General features: G+C 36.5%; 1 protein-coding gene across 7 annotated transcripts in view; it reads left to right on the top strand.

The window, feature by feature from the left end:
- The first annotated feature begins 271 nt into the window (after positions 1 to 271).
- ksr1b (kinase suppressor of ras 1b) overlaps positions 272 to 26,838 on the top strand; it is a 37,061-nt gene continuing 10,494 nt past the window's right edge. For 2 of the 7 annotated variants that reach the window (XM_028466967.1, XM_028466965.1), the window contains exons 1-4: positions 668 to 851; positions 18,106 to 18,246; positions 24,719 to 24,866; positions 24,967 to 25,456. In XM_028466967.1, the coding sequence (XP_028322768.1) occupies positions 723 to 851; positions 18,106 to 18,246; positions 24,719 to 24,866; positions 24,967 to 25,456 (908 nt within the window). In that variant the 5' untranslated portion in view covers positions 668 to 722. Of the gene's footprint in view, positions 852 to 11,335; positions 11,378 to 16,265; positions 16,385 to 17,972; positions 18,014 to 18,105; positions 18,247 to 24,718; positions 24,867 to 24,966; positions 25,457 to 26,838 lie in introns of those variants that run through there. The other 5 variants (XM_028466969.1, XM_028466970.1, XM_028466963.1 and 2 more) reach the window with 5 other exon arrangements.

Raw genomic sequence — 26,838 nt, 5'->3', positions numbered from 1 at the left:
CTATAAAATATAACAAATTTCATTTTTATGGAAACATGAAAATAGCAATAAAAAAACCTTGAACCTTACAACAGACCATTTATTTTGGTAAATTAACATTTAGATCAAATGTTGTTCAAACCGTATTCTTGAAATGAAATACACTTACATAAGCAATTGTACAAAATAATAATAATTTTCTGGAGTTAATGTCCGCTTTGGCGAGTGGTGGAACAGGATGTATTCGCTGCAGATTTTCGCCATCTTTGACTTCATTTCCCAGAGTGCACCGCGCCTCATGATGTTCCCAACAGCTGACAGACGGTGAAAGCCTCTTCCAGAGCTGTCTGTGCAAGCCTGAGTGTTCCAGTCGCTAGCTAGTGCTGCAGGACGTGCTGTACAAGGCGCTTCTCCTTTGGACTTTGGACTTTTTCTGAGCCGGGTTTTTACCGAACCATCTTGCATTGACATTTACCAACTATCTCTCACACGGAGTTGTGTGTTTGGAGGCTTGGAGGACAGTCGCTGTCAGCTAACTTCCACAATAGGGACGCCTGCATGTGCCTGTGTCATTCCATCCTATAACAGTTTGACCACAGCCCTTCCACAGCCGAGCCCAATGCCGAGGAATGGATAGTGTGTGTGCTAAAGGTGGGAAGATGGTCCAGAGTGATGAGCAGCCGGAGGCGGATAGCAGCGGTGGTGGTGGTGGCGGCGGCGGCGGTGGTGGTGGTGTCGCAGCCATGGCCGCACTACATCAATGCGAACTCATCCAGAATATGATTGATATCTCCATCTCCAGTTTACAAGGGCTGCGCACCAAATGCGCCGTGTCCAACGACCTCACTCAGCAAGAAATACGCACTTTAGAGGTAAAGGGCTCCGTGTGAATGTGTCACTGCATTGTTCCAAGTCAAAATGCGGAGTCATGAGGGCTTATGTCCGCCTCTCTGGCTCAATATTGGCTTTAAGCGCTTATAGTGTGGCTCAGTGCGTGTGATCGATGCACCGAGGTGAGAATGGCACATACATGATGAGTGCATGAGCCCAGTGCCATCATAGTATTATTATTATTATTATTATTATTATTATTATTATTTAAATGTATCTATAAATGGTGCAGACTTGGTGCCTGTGACCTCTTTCTCTATTATTTGTCATCTGTGCTGTGCTCGTGCTGCTGAATCCTGCCTCATGGCCTAATGGCACACATTCAATAATCTGCTGCTGCCATTTATCTCACCGTGTTTTATAGCTTTGTGTCTTTCATATTGCATCATCACGACACGTGTAATGAAACGCTGCCCCATAACTGTGTGTTGTGTAAATAGATGCTGATTCTGGATGATGTGACATTGCTTTGCGCAAGAGCCATCATTGCTTTATAGGACAGCAGTGGGGGGCTATCATCAGTAGCAGTGATAGAGAGGGGGAAAATAACACGCATTGGGTTTTTTTTTTAATGCTATTACAGACATAGGCAACTGGCGGCCCGGGGGCCACATACGGTCCTCGGTCTGATGTTAGTGCGGCCCTTAAAGTAAACGCACATAATGACTACAAAAACGCTTAAATTACATAAACAAGAGTAATAAACCAATGGAAACAAATATGCACAAACTGACAACAAATATGCACAAAAATACTCTGTAAACACTTGGGCTGAATGATTAATTGCATTTGCGATATTATCGCAATATCATAAAACGGAATTTTTTGATTGCAAAGGCCGCAATTTGTTTTGGCTGTTGCCATTGGTCCGGAACTCAGACAATCCTGACTGTAATTCCGGGACTTCCCATGCGCATGCCTCCGCAGTAAGCCGAACCCGTGTCCTTCCAGCTATAGTTTCATCAGTTTTATTTTAGCCCTAACCCTAGCTCTATCCCTATCCCTAACCCTGACCCAGGAAATACCCTAAAATGTTTATTTATTTCATAGATGTATTTTTAAAAGTGGAATTTGCCATCTTAAATATGTTAAAATCAAGAAGAAAAAAAAAATATGTCAGAAGTGGAATTTGAACCCACGTCAACGGAAGGAAACGTCCTTAAGTCTATTGCCTTAGACCACTTGTGTTAACACATGCACATTACGTGTATTTAGAAAAGGTTCGGCAGTGATGGAACTGCGCATGCGCAAAGGAAGTGCCGGGACAATAGTAAGATTTGTCTGAGGTCCGGGTCTGGAACTATTGATACTTCGATTTTTTGTTTTTTTCTTGTACTGTCCTGTTAAGTTCAGAGAGTGTTTAAGAAGTGCAGTCCACATGTTTACATGTTTCATGAAACGTGAAGTTAGATATGTTGAAGAGGGAAAGCCACAGAATTGTTTACTGTATTGTTGTAATCTGTGCTTTAAAATGTATACTTTATATTCAGTTTAAATATATCTGGAATTGTTTATTATGAAACAGATTGATTTATTGCTTGTGTTCATTGAAAAATAATCGCATATTAAATTGCAATATTGAAGAAAAAAATTGCAGTTAGATTATTTTCCAAAATCCTTCAGCCCTAATAAACACACATGATGACTACAAATAAATAACTAAAAAAAAAAGGCTAAAGACAGCAAAAATGACCAAAATATACCAAATGACAGCAAAAACACCCGAAACAACAAAATTACATGAAATGACTCCAAAAACATTGAAAACACACAAAATAAGAGAAAAAATACAAAATAAATTAAAAAACACCTATTTTTGTTAATTATCATCAACTGTATCAAACTCAAGGCCCGGGGGCCCAATCCGGGCCTTCAGACCATTGAAGTCTGGCTGCAGAAGGAGGTACAAATGATATGGAACACATTTATCCTTACCAAAGTTACCAAATAATTCAGTTGTAGATATCTCAGTCCTGCCTCATTGAAACTCTAGACAATTTGCATGCACTTGCTATTTTTCCATGCATACTGTATGTCACAAATTGTCAAATTAATTAATTTTTTCTCACAAACAATCCAACAAAATTGCCCTAAAAATTCACAAAAAAGACGTGGCGATCTCGCAGAGAACGATATCTGTCATTTATTATTTGGGTATTGCCAGTGCCTTACAAAACATTTATATCCGATGTACCTAGAAGAAAATGGCTCAAATCTGCGGGCCACTTTAGATCAAACTGCTCCGTATTTGCTCCCTGATTTGAAAATGAGTTTGACACCCCTGTTTAAGATACAATCATATGGATTAATTGACATCTGCATGCAAAAAAAAAATCCATGTTTTTTCTAAAACAAAGGAAATAGGGCAGGTTGATCAAAGACCAATGTCAGCATTAGACAACACGCCTGGCTTCTACAGAAAAGCATGCTAGCATGAAGTATGAATATGTGTGTAAAAAATAGTGTAAAATGATGGGAGACGCCGTATAATGGTGGATAGCCCTGAATAATGTGGATAATCGTTTGATGATGACATAGACTGATGTATTTCTGACATTAAGGCGAGATGATAACTGGTTATCTGGTTCATGGTTGAGTTAAACCTGATACCTTGTTGGCTTAAAGGAATATTCAGTTGAGATTGACAACAGCCTATCAATTATCCATGTGTTTTATTTCTGTGCTACGTACTGAGCACCCCGCTAACACAATTGTAGCCCCTAAAAAACTAGTGTTCCAGAGAAGGCATGGCATTTAGTTTCAGCTGCAGAGTCCCTCCCGAGCGGTATGCTGACCTTCACAATGGTCAAGAATGTTGGCAAACTAGGAAACTGACAGTGCACTTTGTCACAAATTACTTTGCATCTGTAAGCTTCTAACAGTAACTGGGATGGCCTCAATTACACACGTTTCTGGCTCAAAATATTGGTTCATATTTTCATTGTTTGTATAAAGGTACCAAGTGGGAATAAAAGCTTTTATTTAGTTTTATCGCAAAAATGGAGCCATTATGATGTGTCCCATCATTGTTTTATTAAAATTAGAGCAACAATATTAACAATTAGCTTCTGACAATGTGCTTTTTTTTGTATTTGATCTGAACAGAAATTATCTACAAAATGTCTGAAAGAAGTTTCCTAATTAATCAAATTAATACTATAGTGATAATACTAACTTTGATTTAGCTGCCCCACTTGTCTTGCAATAAAAAAATATGATAAAATTATATTCAAAATAATAAATTGTTCATGTCGTATTATTACAACAACAAAAAACACACAAAATAAGAGAAAACGTACAAAATTAGAAACAAAACGTACAAAATAAATCCAAAAACACAACAAACACTTTTTTTTTGTAAACTAACATTCAGATCTAATGTTGTTCAAATTGCTCAAATCATAATCTTAAAATGAAATACATTTACATAAGCAATTGTACAAAATAATAATAAATTTCTAATGTTATATAATATATATATAAACACACATATTCATGCTACGTGCTACCAAACAACAAAAAGGCCTCAAACAACAAAAATACACAAAAAGACTCCAAAAACATAGAAAACAACATAAAAAAAATACACAAAATGAGAGAAAATACACAAAATAACACCATTATGACATGTCCACTCATTGTTTTATTGATTTATTTATTGAAATTATCTACAAAATGAGTGAAAGAAGTTTCCATTTCCTCTTAGAATTACATTAATACCAAATTTGCATCTACCCCTGTTTTGGAATCACTTGGTTTCTCCTGTGTGACTCACTGACATTTGTGGCAAGCGAATGTAAAGCCGCCTGTTATACAAGAATCTTAAATAACCTTTTTATGTTTTTGTAGTAGTGCTTTGAAAAAATAATGCACAAAGTGAAAATAAGCTTTTCCAAAATTTCACCTAAAGAAAACAGACATTTGAAACCTCACCAGGAAACCAAACATGGCGTCGCTACAATTATAAACTAGTGGTGAAGATTGAAAAATACCAAGAAACAGACTTTAATGGCTTATTGTTTGACTTCTTCTACTGACTACCAGTGTTAATTTTGTTAGTCTTTGTAGATTAAATGTTTTCTTGTGACAAAAACGAGATAACTGAATTTGGTAAAGAACGGAACGAAAACTATATAAAAATGTATTGATACTTTTATGAATGTTGGAAAAAAAGAAACTATAGTTTTCACATGGAAAAAAATCCAATCAGAACTAAGTTTTTATTAATATTATTATTATTTGGAAGCTAAGGACTAATTGTGAAGGTATCTTATTAAAACTAATTTTTTGTCTGAAAGGTGGGACAAGCCGATAAGTGATCCAATAGCAAACAAGCTGATTGTCTTTCGAGGAAGTAAGACAACTCATGTGGTCTATAACACCGATCACATGGAAGACAGTGAATTCAGACAATGTATGTACAGTATGCAACTGTATCGTTACATTTTTTTGATTATAAAATGTGCAGATCATTTCTGAACATTCTGCTATGTTTTGGATTTTGAATTATTCCAATTTATTGTTTTCGATTTTCCCATTCATTTTCCTATTCACACAGTAATGGTTAATGGCTCCTTTGATGTTTGTCACCTGCCAATCGGCTGGCTCCGCATTGGCTGGTGACAAGCATCAAAGGCAAGCATTTATATATTTAAATATTTCGGAGTTGCTCAAAATATTTAGGCAGAGTAGGAATGCAGCCTTTCTTAAAATTTGTAAAACTGTTTTTTAAAAGTAGCTAAATTCTAAATTATTGATAGGACGCTTGTTGTATTGTTATGCACTAATGGCGCTACTGCTTTTATAGTTTGCATTTTGTTTTTATTTAACAGTACATAACCTTTTTTAAGGAAGGGCAGGTACTCTGTAATGTTAGTTTCACTGTCTGGACAGTAAGTTATTGTATCTATGCCGTTATATGAAAAAAAGTAAAATCAATGATGTTCAGATAAAAAGTATTAAATCTGTGTTTGTGTTTATTTAAAAACATTAACACTGTCTCATATCAGGTTGATAAATGTTTTTTTTTTTTTTTAAACGCAAAAACAGTTGCATCATAGTTCTAGCTAGATTAATTGTCTTCTTTTTGAACAGTATGTTAAGTTGAGGTTTCCTTTATTCAGGCAAGTTTTTATCTTGTCAAAAATTTGCCTTTGATGGTTTTTTTGAAGTTTGTCTTGACTTTTATGTCATGGTTTCAGCGAGATTAATTTTGTGTTCTTTTTGAATGAAATGTTAAGTTGGTGTTTATTAATAAAAAATTAATAAAACCTCAACTTAACATACTAATCAAAAAGAACACAAAATGAATCTAGCTGGAACCATGTTGCAACTGTTTATGCATTTTTAAAAGATTCAGTTAACATTTATCAACCTGAGTTGCAACATGCTTTATATTTTAGTGGATTATATCTGTAACTAATTTAGTCGACTGAAGTCGTAATGTAATTTAGTCGGCTAGCACTAGACGATAAGAGAAATAGTCCTGATGACTAAATGTTGAAAAAGACTGTCACTAAAACTACAAATTTGCTGTTAAAAGTAACTCCACTTGCTACCCAAAGACATTTTTTCGTGAGCCACATTTGGTTTGGACCCATAGTTCATAGTATTTATAGTTAAATAGTCCATCATTTGGATAGATCATTTTTCACAGTCCCCTGTAAACTACTCAAAAGTGAACGTGCTTATCAAATTATTTGTAAAACCGAATTCCAGAGCCACATTCATCCACTCTTTTTTAGCCGTTATCTTGCGTACCTTGTCACTGGAACAGGATGTGATCTAACTTAGTACTTCCTGTGGTATGCTGTCTTGTGGATACTTTTTGCACGAGCATTGTTCCTCATGACAATGGACGAGCAGCGCTGCTCTCACACATTTTCAAGGCCATGTAAACTGCTGTGAGATCTCTTTCCGATGTGTCTCATCTAGACATCGATGGTCTGCAGAGTGCAGACACTTTACATAGTTATTGCAAGTCACATTTTCATTTGGTGGTTAACTTACTTCAGTAACTTAAACTGACAGTCAAACTGTTTGGGTCTCTTTTGATGATACTGAGCGATTGTATTATTTCCTTTCCTGTTATGATTTGATTTAAATAGTTTACAGACAGTGTTTGCAATTTATCCTTTTTCTTGGGGAAAACAAGCTATCATGAATAAATAATATAGTCACATTACATATCAATTATCAGCTTGTTAAATGGACCAATGGAAACTACAATAAGGAAGAAAATATACAAAGCTTTTACTCGTGTTTGGAAAACACATTCTAGCCTTGACCTACTCTTTCCCCTTGAAATCCGGCGAAGTGCTGGTGAAATCTACTAGCTTCCTATTTGCTGTCCTTAGACAATCTTGCATTAGCAAATAAAACAATATATTTTTTACGTATTTCTTTCAGTTTGTATTGAAGAAGTTTATAATTTAAAAATGGCATAGATACTTGGATAAGCATTCACTATAGTTATGTTCATACAACTACTAGAGTTGTATAGCTATCTTTAATGTGGCCTGTGCACTGCATGCAATAGATTGCAAGGTTGATCAGCAATTCTACTTCCTCTGTCTTTACTGGCACTCTATTTTGAAACCTTTTCTTGCCATGAATCTGTACTTTCACTTCTTTGTTAGTTTAGTTCTCTTGGAGTTAATATTCAAAATCTGCTGATTTTAAAGAAAATGCTTTTCAGATGATTTTATCTTAGCACCCAGAGAGCGCAAATCTCTGCCTAGTGCCAAGTATCCTCCTTTCCATATATTATCAGTTATCTATTCTGTATCAGTGATCCTGATCATGGCACCATGATAGTTCATATTTTAAGGGCTTGGAAGAAAGTTCTATCCCCAATTACTTCCCTCTGTGGGGTAATTGAGAAACCAACCCTGTGACGCAATGACTCAATCGAACAACGTGCATTGATTTTGAATCGGAAAAGTATGTGCGCGTTGCTGCAGAACCAGAGCAGCAACAGTAGCAACTCCCCCTTTCCGCACACAAACATAGCCAGACTCTCTCCTTACCGCTCTCCGTTGTCCGTCACCGCGTAAATTTTGGAAGCCATCCAACTCCACAACCGAGTCCGTTGTTAGCGCTGTGAGCCATGAATCCGTAAACATCCCCATCGTTTCCTCCTTACACTACACCGGGTCTTGCTGCATAGGCTGGTGTAGCATTAGCACGGAGTGCTAACAGTCCAACTGTCCCGTTTGGAGCTGACTTTTTACAAAATGTGGAATAACAAGGGAGGGAGAAAACAGAACTTTTTCAACTTTGTCCCTCTGAATGAGGCTAAAGGATGTAGATCACTGTAGCAAAACCATTATAAAGTCATTTTTTTCATCGTACCTCCCCTTTAATGCACTTTAGTTTTTTTTTTTGGAATACATGTTTTGTTTTATTTGAAGGGCTAATAATATAAATGAAAAACTTTGTTGTGCTTTTTTTGAAAAACAAACGCTGCTGGAATATTTAAAAAATGTCAGAATATTCAGTAAACATTTACTTTCTTTAAAAAAACATGTCTACATTTTTTTTCTAGGCTATTTATGCACTATTTAAAAAAAGATAGTGAAAAATTTAACAATTGAAATCAATATTTGGTATTCAGCCAAGCGTCTATATTTTATTTGGCTTGTGTGTTTGTTAAAAACCTGTTAACTTTTGACGTACTCCTGCTAACAGACGAACAAACAAACAAAGTAACAAATAAATGAATAAAAAGTTGTTGAAAGTGTTCCTTCCTTGGCGGAGGTAAAATGGTGTTGAACTGTATAAAGCTGTAGTATACAAGGGCAAGGTGAGATAAGAAAACACCCCCATACTATTTCACCAACAGCTGCATGAAACATTCAAGTCTCGTCACATTTCATCCACACTTTCTTGTTGTGTTGCGAAATTCTGACCCCAGCATCTGAATTTTGTCACTGCACAATGGTCCAATGATGTGGCTTTCTGCTGGTGTGGGCTATCTGCTTACATTTCTTTGTGTTGTTGAGCAGTTGCTGTTCAGAGATGGTCTTTTTGCATACCTTGGTCGTAACAAGGGCTATTTCAGTCACCGTTGTCTTTCTTTCCTCTTGAACCAGTCTGGCCTATTCCCCTCTCACCCCTGAGGCCTTTTGACCCAGAGAAATAAAAGCTCACCATTCTTTATAAAACCAAGAGACTGTTTTGTGTGAAATTCCCAGTAGACCAGCAGATTCTAGAATACACAATCCAGCTCATCTGGTACCAACGTCATGTTCACTGGCTCTTAAATCACCATTTTAAATATTGTGTAACTGCAATTGGATATGCTTATTTAGCTATTTCCAATGTAAGAAGTTGAAAGGTTGTGTTTGACAGAAAATTCTTTTTGGAATAACCCAAGTAGGTCATGCCATTTATTCAGAAATACCAAAAACTGGAAATTTACACTGAAAACTTTACACAGTTATAAAAAAAACTTGTTAGTTATTGCTTTTGATTCTGTTAGATTTAATTGTTCTGTGTCAATCACCTTTTCCCTGTTCATTAACTGAAGTCAAATCTATCAGAAGCTGGGTTTCATTACAGATTTTTGCAAAATAAAAGCAATGTTTGTAATTGTCGACGAAGTATAATTGCGCTTTGAACGTGTTTTTATTGAATGTTCCATTGAGCCGTGAAATCTCGTCCTGCAAGACTTCGCTGCAGGAAGACAGGCACTCAGATTCTACTTACAGTATAACACTCTAATTTTAAAGTTTAATTTTAAGAAATGTCCCGGTTTCTTTCTGTTTACACATACCGCGCCATGTTTTCTCAGAGAGAAAAGGTCACGTGACCATGCACGTCAGGTCACGTGACGTGTATTTGCGGTAAAAGTGTTTCCATAGCGCTTTTGCGACACATTTCAGTAACGAAACGTCTGAAATTCCTCCTCATGAAAGTTACACTTGCAATAAATATTAAACATTGAAGCACAGAGGTATATAGATGTACATTCCTTAACAGGCAACACTTGCAATCCAGTTAGAACCTTTGTAAACAACAATGCTAGTTTCATTCTGTTCCATTTTCATTCAGTCTTAAACCATACAGAATGCACCAAATAATTTCTAGTTTACTCCGTTCATTCCGCTATGGAACAAACATGCAGATGCTGTTCGTCCAGCCTGTTTGGAGGCCAAAGACGAGGAAAACAAAATGCTAGACTTCGCTTGGTTGCTAGCCCCGCTCGACATCCCTGCTTCTCCCTCCGATCACACCGCTTACGTCTCATCCGCTGGCGGACACCGCGGGTAAGAGGCTCCGCTGCTTCACAGGCCACTGGGTGTAGCAGGCGTAGCAATTCGAAGCTACGTAGTAGGTCCAGAGTTGCCGCATCTACCAGACTATAACGGTTTTATTTACCTTGATCTAAGATTTCCTGGCGGTGGTATATTATTTTTAGAGTTTTTAGAGTAATTACGCTGCAGGTTTACTGAGAAATTTTTAGAGCTGAGTGAGTTATCTGCTATTTAATATCCGTTGCTAACACTAGCCTCTGCAGCCGATAGGCGCGCCGCCAAATACACATGAATATGGCAACATATCAAGGCCGGGCCTATGCAGGTGTTTCCATTACCAATTTTTATTACGCTATTTCGATTCTGCACATTTTTAAGGGTAGTGGAAACGCAGCGAAGGGTTAGTGGAATTATTCCTATTTTAAAGTGCGTTGAATAGAAGAGGACTGTTTGAGGCCAGAACAGTTGTCATGCTTGCTAGTGTGAAGGGTTATTGTTTTCTTATTGCCCTGAAGTGCAATCATAACTGGCCTGAGTTCACGTTTAGCCTCTCGTTGAAAGAGCTTTATTATTCCACTTGAACTGTGTGTTTTCCCTGCTTGTGCCATTGAGATAATAATGATGGCGGCCTCTCAAATGAAGTGCTAACTGGTACTTCACTTTTAACATGTTAATGTCCCTCAGACTGGTCTCTGTGTCAGGCTCACGTGCAGTGCCTGTTAATTTAATGGTAGCTCTTTAGAGCTTTATCCCAGATTTGTTCAATAACATCATTTTTTAATATATATATCAGTAAATTAGTATTGGTCATTGTGTGCATCTTTTTGTGCGTGTTTAAACCAGAACAATAGATGAGATATGCCTTAAATAACTGCACTCAGCAGTGATCAGCACATTGCAGAGCATCACACTTGTTTTGTCTCCCCACAGTGTCGATGTGAGTTTGCGCACTCTTGGTGCGAGCTGTTGTGGCTGTATCTATATTTAGACATCGTTCTTCCTACGCATTTTCAGGGTTGGTTGTTAAATAAGAAAATCAAATGACGCGCAAAGAGCCTGTTCGAGAAGGGAGAGCAGGGAGGAAAGGGGAGGGAAGAATCAAAGCCAATCCGCTGGGCTGCTTCTTCTGACATGACAACCACTGCGTGCGCGTGCGTGTGGGCTTATATGTGTGTGTGTTTGTCTTTAAGTGTCCTAGAAGTAGTTGGTGTAGACGGCTGTGCATAGAGCATAGAGGAAATACAACTCAAGTAAGTTTCTCAACATTGACAGTTAGTTTCCTTTTTCGTTACACTTTGTTGTAAAACATCCTGTAAAGGTTAAGGTAGCTGTGCGGCATGCAGTGTCACAACATACGAAAATAATAGCATCACTTTGTATCAGTGCTGGGCGATTTTGCCTAAAAAAAAGAAAAATTTGAGTTTCGATTTGATTTTTTTTTTTTTTCAATGCACTTAAAATTGACTGCAGACATTGGATTTATTGTCATGAGTGCAGCTTTATTGTTGTGATTGTCCTCGAGAGTTAAAATGCATAGAAAAATAAAATAAAATAAAAAGTAAATGAGGCTGTCATTCCACAATTTCAAGCTTTAACCCAAGTTTAAGCAAAAGTACAACAGCAACTTCACACGAGCTTCAATTTTCTGATTAAGAAATCAGATAACTACATATAAAGAATTAATAAAATAAATTTTTTTTTTTTTTTTTTTGCAAAATAAAAATGGTTTTTGTTTACAAGTTTGATAAATCGATTAAATTGATTTTTTTTTGCCTGGCCCTACTTTAAATTCCATCAATCAAATTGAAGTTTACTCTAATCCCAATTTATTTTGTCTCCAATATTTGGTTGAACAGTTGTGAAAAAAAAAAAAAAAAAAACTTAAAACCATTCATGTATTTATTTAGAGTTAACTTTTTTTGTTCATATATATATATATATATAGAGTGTTTAATAAGTTATGTGAATTGGTGTCATCTTCCATCGTGCTTGTTTGTAGTGTTGTCGTTAGCTTCACTGTAGAAATGATTAGGATACATACAAGGAAACTAAACAGCAACTGGAATGTCTTTACAGTATAAAATCATTGTTGCATACATATGTTTTTTGCACCACGTTGAGCAGATTTTCTAGAAATTATTGAAATAGTAATATTAATAATAATACGTTTTATTTTAATGCGCCTTTTTCAGTACCTAAGTACACTTTACACAATAAAATAACTCAGTGAAATAAGTAAAATCAAGAAACAAAGGATGATTCATATTTCACATATTCACAATCATGTTTTTCTGAGTCAGATGCACTGTTAGCAATGGAAATATTTTCTAGAGACCGACCAATTAATTGGGTCCCTTTTAGCTATCACCGATTAATCGACAACGGTCAATATATGTGTAATATGTAACTGATTTATTCACTTCAGAGAATTGCACTAGTTCCGTGTTTACAGTTACATTTAGCCTATTATTGATTCATCCACATTTACTGTTTAAGGTCATTTTGTTTATTTATCTTACATTGTAATGTGGAAAATTCAGTTTGCACAAGTTTGTATTTTCTTATTCATCAGTGGCTTTACAGTCCTTATGTTGACAGTGTTGACTATTTAATTTTAGAAGTGCTTTGTTTCTTTCTCTTGAATCAAATTTTTTTTTGTGTTCATGTACAGTATATATCAGGGGTGTCAGACTCTTTTTTGTTCAAGCGCCAAATACGGACCAGTTTAAGCTAAAGTGGGCCAAAGGTTTTAGGTGGAAAAAAGAGAAAATTCAACTTTAATATGCCCTGGTTTGCAATTCCATGTATTTTTTGGGAATTTGGGGAAATTTTGTGTAATAATTTGACTGCCGTCATGTGATATAAATATAATATAATATAATTATAATATAATATAATGGAAAAATGAGCTCGTTTGTATTTAGAAGGAATTAGATATCTACAACTGATTGAGTTGGTCATTTACACATTTACAATCATGTTTTTTTTCTTTAATTTTTACTTTTTCCAGTAGGCCAAATTTGATGCTCTAAAGCAGTGGTTCTCAAACTTTTTAGTCTCAAGTAGCACATAATGACGGAATAAATGAGTGCTAACACATATTTTAAAGAATCTCATTTTGTAAATAAGTGGAATGAAACAGTATTTAGTGCCTCCTGAAGAGATGTATTTCTATAGTTTTTATCATTTCTGGTCATTTCCCTCCTGAGATCAAGAGACTGATCCTTGTTTTATCAGTTCATGTTTTAACTGTGTATTTTGTTGTTGTTTGTCTGTTGTTTTTATTATTCAGCATATTTCTTTTATTTTGTGAGTTTTTGTTGTCATTTTTGCATGTTGTTATTGGTATTATTTACATTATTCTCTGTGTGTGTGTTTTTGTTTCTTGTGTCATTTTGTACGTTTCTCTGTTTTGTAGTGATCATGTGTGTCTTTGTTGTCGTTTTTGTGTTGCTGCTGGTAATAGTATTTTTCTCTCTTGAGTGTGTGTATTTTTGGTGTCATTTTGGGTATTTTGTTGTGGTTTGTCTGTTCTTTTTATTATTCTTTGTATTGTTCTCTTATTTTGTGTGTTTTTGTTGTTGTTTTGTGAGTTGCTGGTAATACTTTAATAATTTTTAACTTAAAAATAAACATAAAACCCCATATTTTAATGCTTTTATTTGTTAATTTTCTCCCCTGTCTCTTTCTCTCTCTCTCTCAAGTGCCACCGCGTACCCCTCGGGTTAGGTGAGAAACGCTGCTCTAAAGGACCGGGTTTGGCCCCTGTGCCTTGAGTTTGACACATGTGGTCTATATCCTACATGTCTATATTGATGTTCTTATTTCATATATCATATATCAGCTGATATATTGGATATTGGCTTTTTAAGTGCTGTTATTCATTTGTTAGGTAGGCACTACTCTCCTAGCAGGTGTCCTTAAGTTGCTTTGTCAGCAAAAGCCTTGGAGAAAAAAAAAGCACAATTGCAGCAGTGAGATGTAACTTGTATGTTTGCTGCTGGGACTCCCTCTCTCTCTCTCTCGCACTGTGGCTGACGCGCCGGCTGTCACTCATCTCCTCACAGGTCGTTGCCATGGCAACGTTGAGCTGCATGGACAGGTGGGCTCTGATGCCATTCCTCCCTCCCTCCCTCCTCCCTGCTTCACTCAATACATCAAATGCTTCCTCCACTCTGGAGCAAAAAAGCATGCATAGGATTCTTATTTTCTCTCGATGTGATAAAGTGCAACACCAGTTTTATTAACCTAGACACCTCCAGGCTGAACAATAGCCTGCCTTGTGTGTGGTGATTAGCTGCTACTTCGGTGGTAAAGCTGCAGTAGACGTGTCATGTTATTTTGTGAGGCGCTGCTTTGTGTCTGCGCCTGCGGTTTCATGTGTATGCGGGAGATTCTGCTGAAATGTTGCTGACGACTCAGAAGAATGGTTGCTAGGCAACTTGACGTCACCAGAGCTGCTCCACTCGGTCACATGGAGTCAAGTCTTCTCACTCCAGGAACTAATACTGCAGGACTGGAAAGAAATTGCTCAATGTACTAGTTAATGAGACCATATGATTGCTACAGAAAGGCATGGAAATGAAGCTAATCTAAACCATGGATACATTTGGATTTATTTTTAAGGTCAAAGTTGGGCCAAATTATGGAGTTATTCAGAAGTTTAATTTGAAAATGAGCATTTATTTATTTATTTATTTTCACAGGATCGTTTAATATATTTATGTTCTTGCTTTAAAGTTGCTTCCTCAGATATTTTTTTTAATTAGATAAAATCATGCCTCAATAATCAATAAATCATACAGTGAAGATGAAAACAGACTTTCAAGTGGCAAATTTGACCTTTTTACTTTCTTTTTTGGAGCAAATAATGTTTGATTCATTGATTTTTTTTTTTTTGAGGCATGCACTATTTTATCTAATTTGATCTGAATTCATTTCAGAACATGAGCACAACAGCAGTGTATCTCACAATGAAAAAATAATGATGATAATAATAATAATAATAAGAAGAAGACATAGTCATCAACATCCCCCGCCAGATTGGTTCTCATTATAACTCACAACCTTTTCCTAAATGTCCTAAATATAAGAACTTACAGTAGATGTATATATAAGACAATATTATCACATCAGAATATAAAATTACTAACTATCTTAAACGGTTTCTAAGAAAAGCTGTCCTCTTTGAAGATACCTCGAACGTAGTTAAAAAAAAAAACGGAACAAGGGCAATAACTCCGGAAAAAATAATTGCGCACTTCTCATTTTCCAACTCCATCAAGGTATTAATACCCTGAAGCCGCACACCGAAGTTGGTTATCCTATCTTAAACAGTTTCTGAGAAAAGCTGTCCCCTTTGACTCGGACAGATGCACCGACGGACGGAGTTCAAACCTCTATCCCCCTTCCACTTTGTGGTGGGGGATAATAATAATAATAATAATAATAATATAATAATAATTAAAAATAAATCAAACAAAGCAAAGACAGGACAGATGGTACAAAATCCTGCTTGTGAAGCATGTACATGTTCGAAAAGGAGTCGGCGGAAGATTTATACTGTATGATCCTACCCCTTGTAATATCTAGTACAATACATATCATTTTCTTGTAATATACAACTATTTACACTGTATATATATATATATACTGTATATAGACACAATTCATTGATATATATCTTTATAATTATACACTTCATATGATCCACTATACATTCATCTGTCCAAACATGCACAAGTATATACACACCTATTTATAATTTTATCCCTGTAACACTTATGCTTCAAGAAGATAAACTTTTATGTATAAATTCAGACATTTCTTTTAATGTTTCACAACCTGGTACTGCTCACTGACACACAAAATCTTTTTTTTGCTGTCTGTGCGTGTCGTCACCGAAAGTTAATTTTGTCTCTTAATCTAATAAAAAGAATTATCAGCAGTATAGCAGTTTTAAAGAGTTTTTCAAAGTTCATATAACACTAAAAGAGTGTCTAGCAGTCAATCACTGACACCATTCATTAATGTCAGGATCAACAAGCAGAGTATTTCCCTCTCTATTCTGTCTCTTTGCCATCTTTGTGCAGTGAAGTCACTTTTAGTTAAACAGCTTTTTTTTTTTCTTTCTTACAGCCAAGGCCACACTTGCTGAGCAATGAAGGCCAGTCAGAGTTTCTGAGTAGATTTCCATGGAACAAACTGAATGAGCAGAGAAAGGCACTCGCTGATGGTGTCACAGAGATGATCAAAAGGTGCTGCCACGCTGTAACAGACTCTCAAAGATAGACCGTGAGATAAGGACACACTAGACAGTCACACTAAGCTGCACAATACAGACTGCTGCAAACTAATACCACCGTGTTCATTGTAATACTTACTGACTGGACCACTGAAGTGACATGGCTTTGGAAAGCACCTGTGTCGAGCCTTTAAGCGAGTCTGCGGGTTTATGACCTGGTAATATTAGACACCAGTGTAAACTTTTACATTTTTCACACATTTTTGGTAGTTGTGTATGGGTAATCATGCAAATGTGTTTCATATCAAGCTTTCCCACATTTTACCATTTCAAAATTCAATATTAAAACCTATATTTTCGTTGATTAGGAAGCCTAACAAGGTAACCAATAGATTGGAAAGAAATAACATGATAGATATTTGTTTTTAGTGTATTTTACAGCTGATTCACAACCTGTTATCATAAGAGATGCTAACAGAAAGCTAACACAAGAGGATTGTTAACTTTTATTAAGTTATATATTAGAGGCTCAGTAATTGTTAGGGGTGTGTATTGCCTGATTATTGCGTTTTTTTGTTTTGTTTTATATATGACTTAAGAAACAACTAATCTGTAAATGTCTACACCTTCATGAGAACATTATGTATGAAATATATTTTATTGGCATATTTTACACTCAAAACATTGGCTTTAACATGCCATGTGTCAACAACTTAAAATAAAAAAATAACATACAATCTGTCTGTGGCTTTTAAACCAACTTTGACTTTAGTGCAACATGACTTTAGTGCAACTTAACTGAGGTGTATGCCTAGAACAACTAATAAATGCAGAAACTTAGTACCGTATTTTAGATTTTTATTGAAAAAACACAAGTTGGTCAACATGCCCAGGTTTCAGCGCACTTCTTTGTGCAGCTACAATGTGTCCTGAAGTGGAAAAGACTTTTCTGGTTAAATAAAGGTTAAAAAAAAAAAATTGATCCGAGAATCGCGCGACGTAAGATCTCGATATATTGCCGAATCAATTTTTTTTCAACACCCCTAGTAATTGTGATTCATTTTACCGGTAATTGAACTTTAATAATTGATAATGGAAAATCAAGTGAATTTGATGTTGTCTACATGCGCAAACAATAGTTATTCCCCCAAAAATTAGGGTAAATCCTCCTTTTAAGGCTTTGGGTTGCTTTTCAAAATAAGGCAAAAACATGGCTGGGAATTTGGTGTCTTTAACAAGAAACTGGAATCCCAGAAGTCGTCCTTTGTCTCTGACGAGTTTGATGTCACGGAACTGCTTCCTGCTTCTAAATGCACTTATGTGGTGTGCCAGCAAAATGGACACTCTCATTATTGGCCACCAGAATGTTCCTCTCTATAATAATAGCAGCTTGTATCTAATTATCTGCCCTTTGTCTTGGGGGTAGAGGGAAAAACACTGGCGTCATCATCACAGGTACATTGAGTTCAGAACAGGAAGGAGAATACGGTTGGTTTGGAGTCATGCTTGGATCTACCCTAATCTTGTTGGAGAAATTACATTGATTTTGTGGATTTGTCACCATATGTAACAGTATTGACATAGGGTTTTTTCCCCACCAGAATGCTGAAAACCTGTAGTGTTTCAGGCCTCACCGGCACAGGTGTGACACGTGACCTTTAAATGTAACACCTGTTTCTTCTACACAAAGCTCTAACCTGCATTTCCCCGTCTGTGTGATGTTGCTGTCTGCAGGTGAAGCTCATGAAATACATCTGTAAACAGCTGCAGTGCAAGCAGAAAGTGCCGCAGACGGAGAGGCCCGAGGCCTTGGACGGCTACCCACACCTAGGAGACTGGCTTCGCACCGTCAACCTGCGGCCAGATCTCACCAAGGTAGACCTCGTCTGTGTTAGTACTGCTGACCTCAGCATCTATTGTTCTGTGTGTGAAGTGAATGTAGTGAGTCGCTGAGCAGCATTTATTAGAATACTTTGCTTGATAAAAGCTTCCATTGCTATACCCAGCTTTATACTAAAGCACGCATTTTGATTCCTTTATCAAGTTTATCAGGTTTTGTTTTAAAACGCCTTCATAGATAAACTATATTTATTATATTAATTAGTCCTGATAATCATTGACCTTTAAGGGAATCCAACTGATTATCTTTTTTAATTTCACGTTTTAGTGAGTAGGAAACAAGTGTTCACAATAACACTTTATTTGAAGTTTTATACATCAGGCTGACTTTATGCTGTCATTATCTGTCATTAGCATGAATAAGTGTCATGAAGTGTCGTTCACTAAATTATGACACCTTTGGAGCTATGTTGGCATTTTTGGCATTAGGTGAAAGGATCAAGTGGGGTAGGTTAGGGATGACTTTTTCACCTCCGATACAATACCGATATTGCAGTCTTGAGTATTGGTCGATACCGATATTAATCTGATACGATATCAGCATGAATCATACATACTTTTGTTACTTATTTTGTAGTGTGGGATGTTAGAAAAGGCTTGATCAAGTGATGTTACTCAATAATTGAAGATCACTTCAGTTATTTTTTACTGTCAGTAAACAACTGGGGGCGGGGACAAAAACAACCAAAACTTATCGGAGCGCTTATATCGGAGATTTTAGATGCAGTTCAATAAAATCTGGCTGATATCGGACCAATATCCGATATCAATATCGGATTGGGACACCCCTAGTTAGGGGTTAGAGTGACAAACGACACTTAATTATTGTATATTACAGATCTTTAATCCATTCATAATGCCTGTGACGTAATTTTGACAGTACTGGTAATTTATGGTGTCAGATTTTTACATTAGCACACACGAAACATTTGACAGTAACCTTAGCCCATAGTTTTCTATCTAAAACTGTAGATTAGATACATCCATCTATCACACAATCAACAGTGTGAGTTGATCGTACCTGTGGTATCAGTTACTATCTGCAACCACACCACCGCATTTGTAAGTTGATGCACTGAGTCCCCACACGTTTGGAACCACTTGTCAGTGCAGTTGTGACATGCTGTCCAGAGAAGAGCACGTTTTAAGAGCTAATCCTGTGCGGACAATGATGAAGGCAAACTCTCCACTGTCAAAGCTCTGACTCTTTGATGTAGACTTACCCTTCACATTTCCAATATATCAGTCTAAGTGAGCATCTGTGGAAAGTAGTTGACACATTTTTAAAAGATAAAGATTAAATAGTAGAATAAATAGTTTAATCAGATGGCCTGTCGTCGGTCAGCTGCCGTTTTTCTCAGTCCGGGGCCATTATCACACTTTTTGTTCTAAGCACAAACAAATCAAGTTTAAAAACTACTGATTTAACACCTTTTATAAAAACCAACTCTGTACAGCTTTTTTATTTCAACAAACACTTATTTTAATTACGTTAACTCCCCATGATATTAACTTCTTCTTAGGAGTGTTTTTTAAACTAAGGTGTGCAAATCCCCTGGGGTATATTAGGTCAGGTTGATTGTGAAGCTTTGTAATAAAACACAAATATCACAAAACCAAATGCTTTAATACTTATAACAATGAATGTTCTATAATCGTACAGAATGTAGTTAGCATCCTCTCAATGTTCTCCTTCTTTATTTCAAAATTGGTTGAAGATTTCAGCTCCCAAATGTCTCCTCTGATGTTTTGTAACTTATATTATTTATTACGAAATCACCTGTAAAAATAAAAAAAATTAAATTGACTACAAATCTACTCCCACAGATGAGCCGACTGCCGTTGTTTACTTTTATCAATCCCAAAATTATGGATTGGAAAATGTGTGTTGCATTTGACTTGGGTTTTTATTTGCATATACTGTATATGTGTGTGTGTGTGTGTTTTGTCGTTATTCGTCATCTTCTAGAGGGAAAGGGTGTTATGACTGTTTAGAAATACGTGACTTCTAAACCTCTAAACAGACCATTTGTTGTGTTTTTTTTTGCTTTGTTCTTTGCCTCCAAAAAACCCCACAGCACATAAAAAAGTAGATCAGTATTGTAATGAAGGCTTGAGGGTGAGGGACTGGTGGGAGCTTTGTAGGTGTTGACCTTTTGACTGAAACCAGTGGATGTTTGATGTGTGTCAGTCTGCAAACGGCTATTTTATGACTAATGTTTTTCTATGATTTTTTTTTTTTTGTTCATGGTAGTAGAAACTGAAACACAGGACTATATTTAAGAACTATCTCTATAGTTTAGATAAAGAGAGTTTTGTTGTTGTTGTTGTTGTTGTTGCAGTTATTTCCTGTTTGGTGTGTATTTGTAAAACAACAGCTGGTTATTGCACAGCGTTGTGAAAGGAAGCTTTTGCTTGAATTGTAAATACAATTACTATTGTATGCGCATACTTTTCATTCAGTATAAAACTGAAACCTGAATGGAAAATAGTAATTACAAAAACCTTTGAGATCTCCACTGTTAAGTTTAGCAAAAAACGAGTATATGAGAAAATGCAATACTGACAAGTAATAGAGCAATAATGAGGCCCTCGTGTAGGCCTTAAGTGCTCCCTCTGTAGATGTTGATGCTAAAACTGTAGCGTTGTTATAAGTGCAGAACTAGAGGATCCACTGTCTCTGTTTGTGTATTTTGTTATATTTGTGTGTGTGCATGGACTTGAACATTGCCCCAGTTTTGTTAAAGCAAGAATTATTTTTAACTACGGTGTTTGCTCCCTGTGTTAAAAAAAAAAAAAAACCCGAAACAACACAAACCCTAAACTCGTTGTGTTCCCCTGTGATCCATGGGTTGTTCCTGCTCCCATTATTTATGCATTGTGAGGCATTTTTTAGTCCCTGCTTTTCCAACGCAGCCTCTCTCATTTAAAAATAAGCAAAAAAAAAAAAAAAGTATGTAGATTTTTATTTATTCCCTAGATCAGTGTTTCAGGGGGTACTTGACAGAGAGAGAGGGGAAATTAACAAATGAAAGCATTGAAAATACGTGTTTCTTTAGTCAAAAATTATAATCTTATTAAATATGACCAGTAACCCACAAAAACACACAAAATAAGATGATGTATAATAATAAAAAGAACAGACAAACAACAACAGAATACACAAAATGACTCCAAAAAACACACGCACTGAGAGAGAATAATTGAAATAATAGCAACAACAAAAGATGCACTAAATGAGAGGAAAAATACACAAGATCACTACAAAATACACCAAAATAATAGGAAAATATACAAAAACGATATAAGAAACAACCAAACGACACCAGAAACATACACACGCACGCACACACACTGAGAGAGAATAATTTAAATATTGCCAACAACACACAAAATACAAGAAAAATATACTGAATAATAAAAAGAACAGACATACGACAAAATGACACAAAAACCCCACAAAAAACACTAAAAATAATGATGGAAATTATCTTAATTAGAACATGAACTGAAAATACAAGAGTCAGTCTTGGTCTCACACCAGGTGGGAGATGACCGGAAATGATAAAAATTATAGAAATAAATCTATTCAGGTGGCACTAAATACTGTTTCATTCCGCTTATTTACAAAATAGGATTCTTCAAAATGTGTGTTATCGCTCATTCATTCCATTATTACGCACTATAGTTGTTGTTTTCAAATAGTTTTCTAAGCAAAATGTTGTAGTTGGACAAAGGGGGGTACTTGGATTCAGAAATAAGAGGTTTGAGAACCTGCTCTAGAATCTAGATAATGCTTGAGGATGTCTGCCAAGTGATGTGAATACTCTCGATACAAAGCAGCAGAGATCACATACTCAGAAGTAGAAATAATTCAATCAGTCGGAATAGAAAATTAACCAAAAGAAGATTTCTAGCATCTTTTTTACGCAAATTAAAGCTTTCTTTATTTTATTCAGGCCTTTCTGATAATTGTCCTTTACCTGATTTTAAACCTTGTAACATTGTAGGATTATCTGGCCCATGTCTTCAATTACTTATATCTGCGGTCACAACAACAACTCGTGTAGAGGCGTCTGTTCAGCAACCCGCGATCATGTCTCTGTAACGTGACCTGAGGGAAGCCGTGACAGTTAATATTTTTAAAAGCAGGCCCAGGATCTGTTTAGGGAAAGGCTTTTTTAATTACGCAGATTATTTTCCTTCTTAAGATACGCAGTAAATTTAATGTAGGGTAAGTTATGCAATTTTAATCCTATCTGTTATATAGTCATACATGTTATGAGGACATTTATTCTGCAGCATTTATAAGGCTTAATACCTTTAATATTTAAGTCATTATTAGTGTTTTTTTTTGTTTTTTCATTTTGATCCTATCCTTTCCTTACTTCTGTATTTTTCTAATCCTTTGCTCATTAGTTTTTCTCCACTCTGTCCAAAGTTGACAATAATAAATCCCCTAAATACTGTAATTTAAAGTGTTAAAGGGGACATATCATGGTTTTAAATCCTTCCTTTTTACATATAAATCATACAGTTGTGGTCTATATAAAGCGGAACTGCACTGCTTGGGTCTGAATTCCTCATTATTATAGCTCCTCAGGCCCCTTTTCTACCCCTTTTCTGATGTGCTTCTGAGAGCAACTCGTTTTGGTGCGGTCTCTTTAAATGCAAATGAGACACTCCGTACCCCGCCCCCTCTTCAGGTGACTCTCGGTTCAACTCCACCCTGCTCTGCCATTTTTGTAGTTTGATAGAAGAGATACGGCTATGTAGCGGCACATAAACTTTATATTCAGAGGTTATTTACAAAATGTCAACAACGGAAGACTTGTCCATCCAGCCTTACATGATCGAGCCAGATTCGGACCCAGCGGAGCGAGATGAAATGAAGATGAAGATGATGAACCTGCAGAACCCTAACAAGTGAGCTAACGCTAGCGCCGAGCTAATGCTAGCGCCAAGCTAACGTCACGAGATGCATTTTAATACAGTCTTTTCAAAGACAAAAACGGCAAAATGAAATGACTAATGAAAACTTTAGACTTAAAGTAAATCACGTAGGCCATATCGTCAAGGGTCTAAAACGAGCACACAGCGCTAACATATGAAGTCTGAAGACGGTGCAACTGCTAATGCTAACAAAACAATGACAGGGACGTCTTATCATCACACTTTTTAGCATTATTTACAGCTTACCGAAGTGCTCTGTTCATCGTCTCCAAAGATAGAAGGAATTGAACCCTCAATCAGACAAAGTCTTTTGGCAAATCCTTCTTTATACTGGCGGAGGTTGCTGAAGCACTCATCCTTGAAGTGCTTCGCGCACACAAAAATGACCTTACCCACAGATGTGGGTACATTTCCGTGAAAAATAAAACTCAACCAGGCACTTTGAAAAGGTTCTGATGCTGGGAGACATAGTGAAGCGTGTTGGTTACTACATCCAACAACCCAACATTTTGACTTATCCTCTCGTAACTTCGGCATCCTTGAGCTTGGACTACAAAATAAAAGCGAGAAATAAAAATGGCGGATTGCTCAAAGTGTTGGACCTGGAGTTGATGTACTAATTTGGCAGTTCCACTGCAAATACTGTGATGTAATAGTTCAAAAAACGTAATAGAGAATAGAAAAATCGAAACAGATTGAAAAATATGAGCAAAACAGAATATAAAGATATCTACGGAGCACCTGAAGAGACTAATTAGATTTTTTCTGTACTTCTAAGCACTCTAAATATACAACAAAATGCATTTAAGGGCTAAAAAAGTGGATTTAGCATATGTCCCCTTTAAAAGGAATATGAAATGCAACACAATACATAAAATAACTCTAAAAACACACAAAATGACAGAAAAAAGCACAAAACTACACCAAATATCGCCAAAATTACACAAAACAATGGCAAAATATACAAAATGACTCCAAAAACACTTAATGACTTTACAACAAAATGATAAAATAAAATACACAAAATGACATACACACAAAATAACACCAAAAGCACACAAGACAATATAAAAAAAATATACAAACTATCTGTTATATGGCTTTGGCACTTTATCTTTTTCATATATACATATATTTTTATTTTGTACACTTAACTTTAATATTCAAGTCATTATTAGTGGGTTTTTTTCTTGTTTTTTGGTTTGAATTTTTTTTATTTTGTTCCTATTTTTTCCTAGCTTTTATTGATTTTTATCCCATTTCGTGTAACTTTCTGAATTGACTGTAGGCATTAAAGTGTGACCTGTGTTTGTGTGCACTGCTAGGAATGGCTTTAGTATCAGTTAAACAAAAAAGCATTTCATTTGCAACCTTTTTGACAAAAGGTGGCAGCGTATAAAAGATGTGCAAGCATTTTAGTGTGTCTGAGTCTTCTGCAGGCATATATTTGGTGCAGATAACGAGTGTTTTTGTTTGTTTTCTCCTTCCTGTGCAGACGGTAGAGTCTAAACTATCACTGGATGCCTTACTGCAGATGACTGGTGCTCAGGTGAGAGACACCATGAGAAGACTGGGCTCCAGCTCAGAGGAATGTGCCAAACTCAGTGCTGCCCTCTCATGTTTGAAGAGTGCAGCTGAAACAGGTATGTGTGTGTGTGTGTGTGTGTGTGTGTGTGTCAAACACACTAATCTATTGCACCAACATGTTTGCAGTCATTCCTGATTCTTTGCTTCCTCTTCCAGGTGAGTTGAGGGAAGATGGCGGCCCCTGGTTATCAGAGCCCTTCAGGCGGGACAGCGGCTCTCTACTCACCGCTGACCAGCTCACTATCCTGGGGACGCCCCTGCGGTCCCACAGCCCTTCACCTCTGGCCCGCCCAGCCACCATCCAATCCACCCCGTCCACCCCCTCGGCTACCTTCCCCCACCCCCGCTCAGGCTCCATGTCAGCAGCACCCACACCCGAGGCCCTGATGTCCCATCTCCACAGCGAAGCCAACCCCCTCACCGACCCATTCCCCATCAATCGATCCCGGACCGCTCGACTCCACGGACACACCTCCACCCCGCCCGTGACTCCTCCCTCAAAGAGACGTCATCGACTAAAGCCCCCGTGCACGCCGCCTCCTCCATCACGCAAGGTGCTACATCTGCTCCCCAATATCACGCTGACTCGCAGCAAAAGCCACGAGTCTCAGCTGGGCAACCGCATCGAGGATCCCCCCGCTAGCAAGTAGGTTTAACAGCCTCCAACCGATGCAAACTCACATGCTGACTCAGCAATAATCTGGGTATTGAGATCTCTACAGATTTGTGATCAATGGAACCTTGAGTTTGTTTGGCATGTGTATTTGGAAGCATGTGTTGTTTTCACACACATAATAATAGGATGTCACAATGTCCAAGGTATTATATACTCAAGTTCTACGATAATATATGTAAAGTCTCTTCTTTTTGGCTTTTTTTTTTTTATTATTCTTTTTAAAGAACCACAGTACAGCCTTTATTTAGGTTTTAGCTTAAGGAAATTTCTTAAAAGTATATCAGAATAATAGTTTGTTTTATCTTTTTTTTTTTTAATAATATGTTAACTTTTTTCAGTAAATTTACTTTGAAATGTACTTTCGATCTCCTGCCAACTGTCAGTCTTCCTCAGAGGCATCTACTGATTGCTTTCATGTGTCCTTGTGAGTCACGTCAAAAAATAATTTTAAAAAAAAAGGACACATGAAAGTGATCAGCAGATGCCCCTGAGGAAGACTGACAGTTGGCAGTGGAAACTTGTCAGCAGATCAAAAGTAAATTTCTTGAAAAAATTGTCTGAATAAATTAAACCATAACATAGTATATTGTATTGGAATATTTAATGTTTAGATGTTTATAGTACTTTTTATTATTAACCAATAGGTGACATAATTTTTTACCATAAACACAAGATTATTATTTTAAAATTGAATGAAATAAATAAAAATAAATGAGAAGATCCTGAAAAATAATGTCAATAAATTCAATAAAAACAATGTATGTTATATTGGAGATTTTAGATGCAGGCGTATATAATCCAATATTGATATCTGATCGGGGCATCCTTAGTTTATTGAACAGAGACAAACCTCTTATACAACATAAAACCAACATCAAATCGCACAGAATCCTGAAGCTACTTCCACACATGATACATGATAAAGATAAAAACATAAAGCAAGAATGCAAATTATTTTACCGTTCCATGTTTATTTAAGGTGTGTCACATTGGCTAATGTTTCCTGGCTCCATTAGTTATTGTTAATGCTTAACCTCAGCAGTGGCTTTGTAAAAGCTTTAGAAAAACACTAGTGGAAATATTAGACGTCAACATTTATAAATCGCTAACCTTAACAGTGCTCTGTTGGATATTTGATGCCTAATAGTTTCTGTTGCTTGGCAACAAAAATCCTTATTATACATTTACCAAATCAGCTGTAACACATGACAGACACAACAATTCCTGCTTGATTTTATTTATTTTTTGATAGCAGCTAACCCAGTTTAGCCTTTTTTTAAGAAAAAGGTGGAAAAAAGCAGGTTAAATTATATAATATATCTGACAAAGATGTTTTTTTATGCACAAAAACA

The sequence above is a fragment of the Gouania willdenowi genome, chromosome 14, assembly GCF_900634775.1.
Source record: "Gouania willdenowi chromosome 14, fGouWil2.1, whole genome shotgun sequence".
Taxonomy (NCBI): Eukaryota; Metazoa; Chordata; class Actinopteri; order Blenniiformes; family Gobiesocidae; genus Gouania; species Gouania willdenowi.
This window is presented reverse-complemented; position numbering and strand designations above follow the sequence as displayed.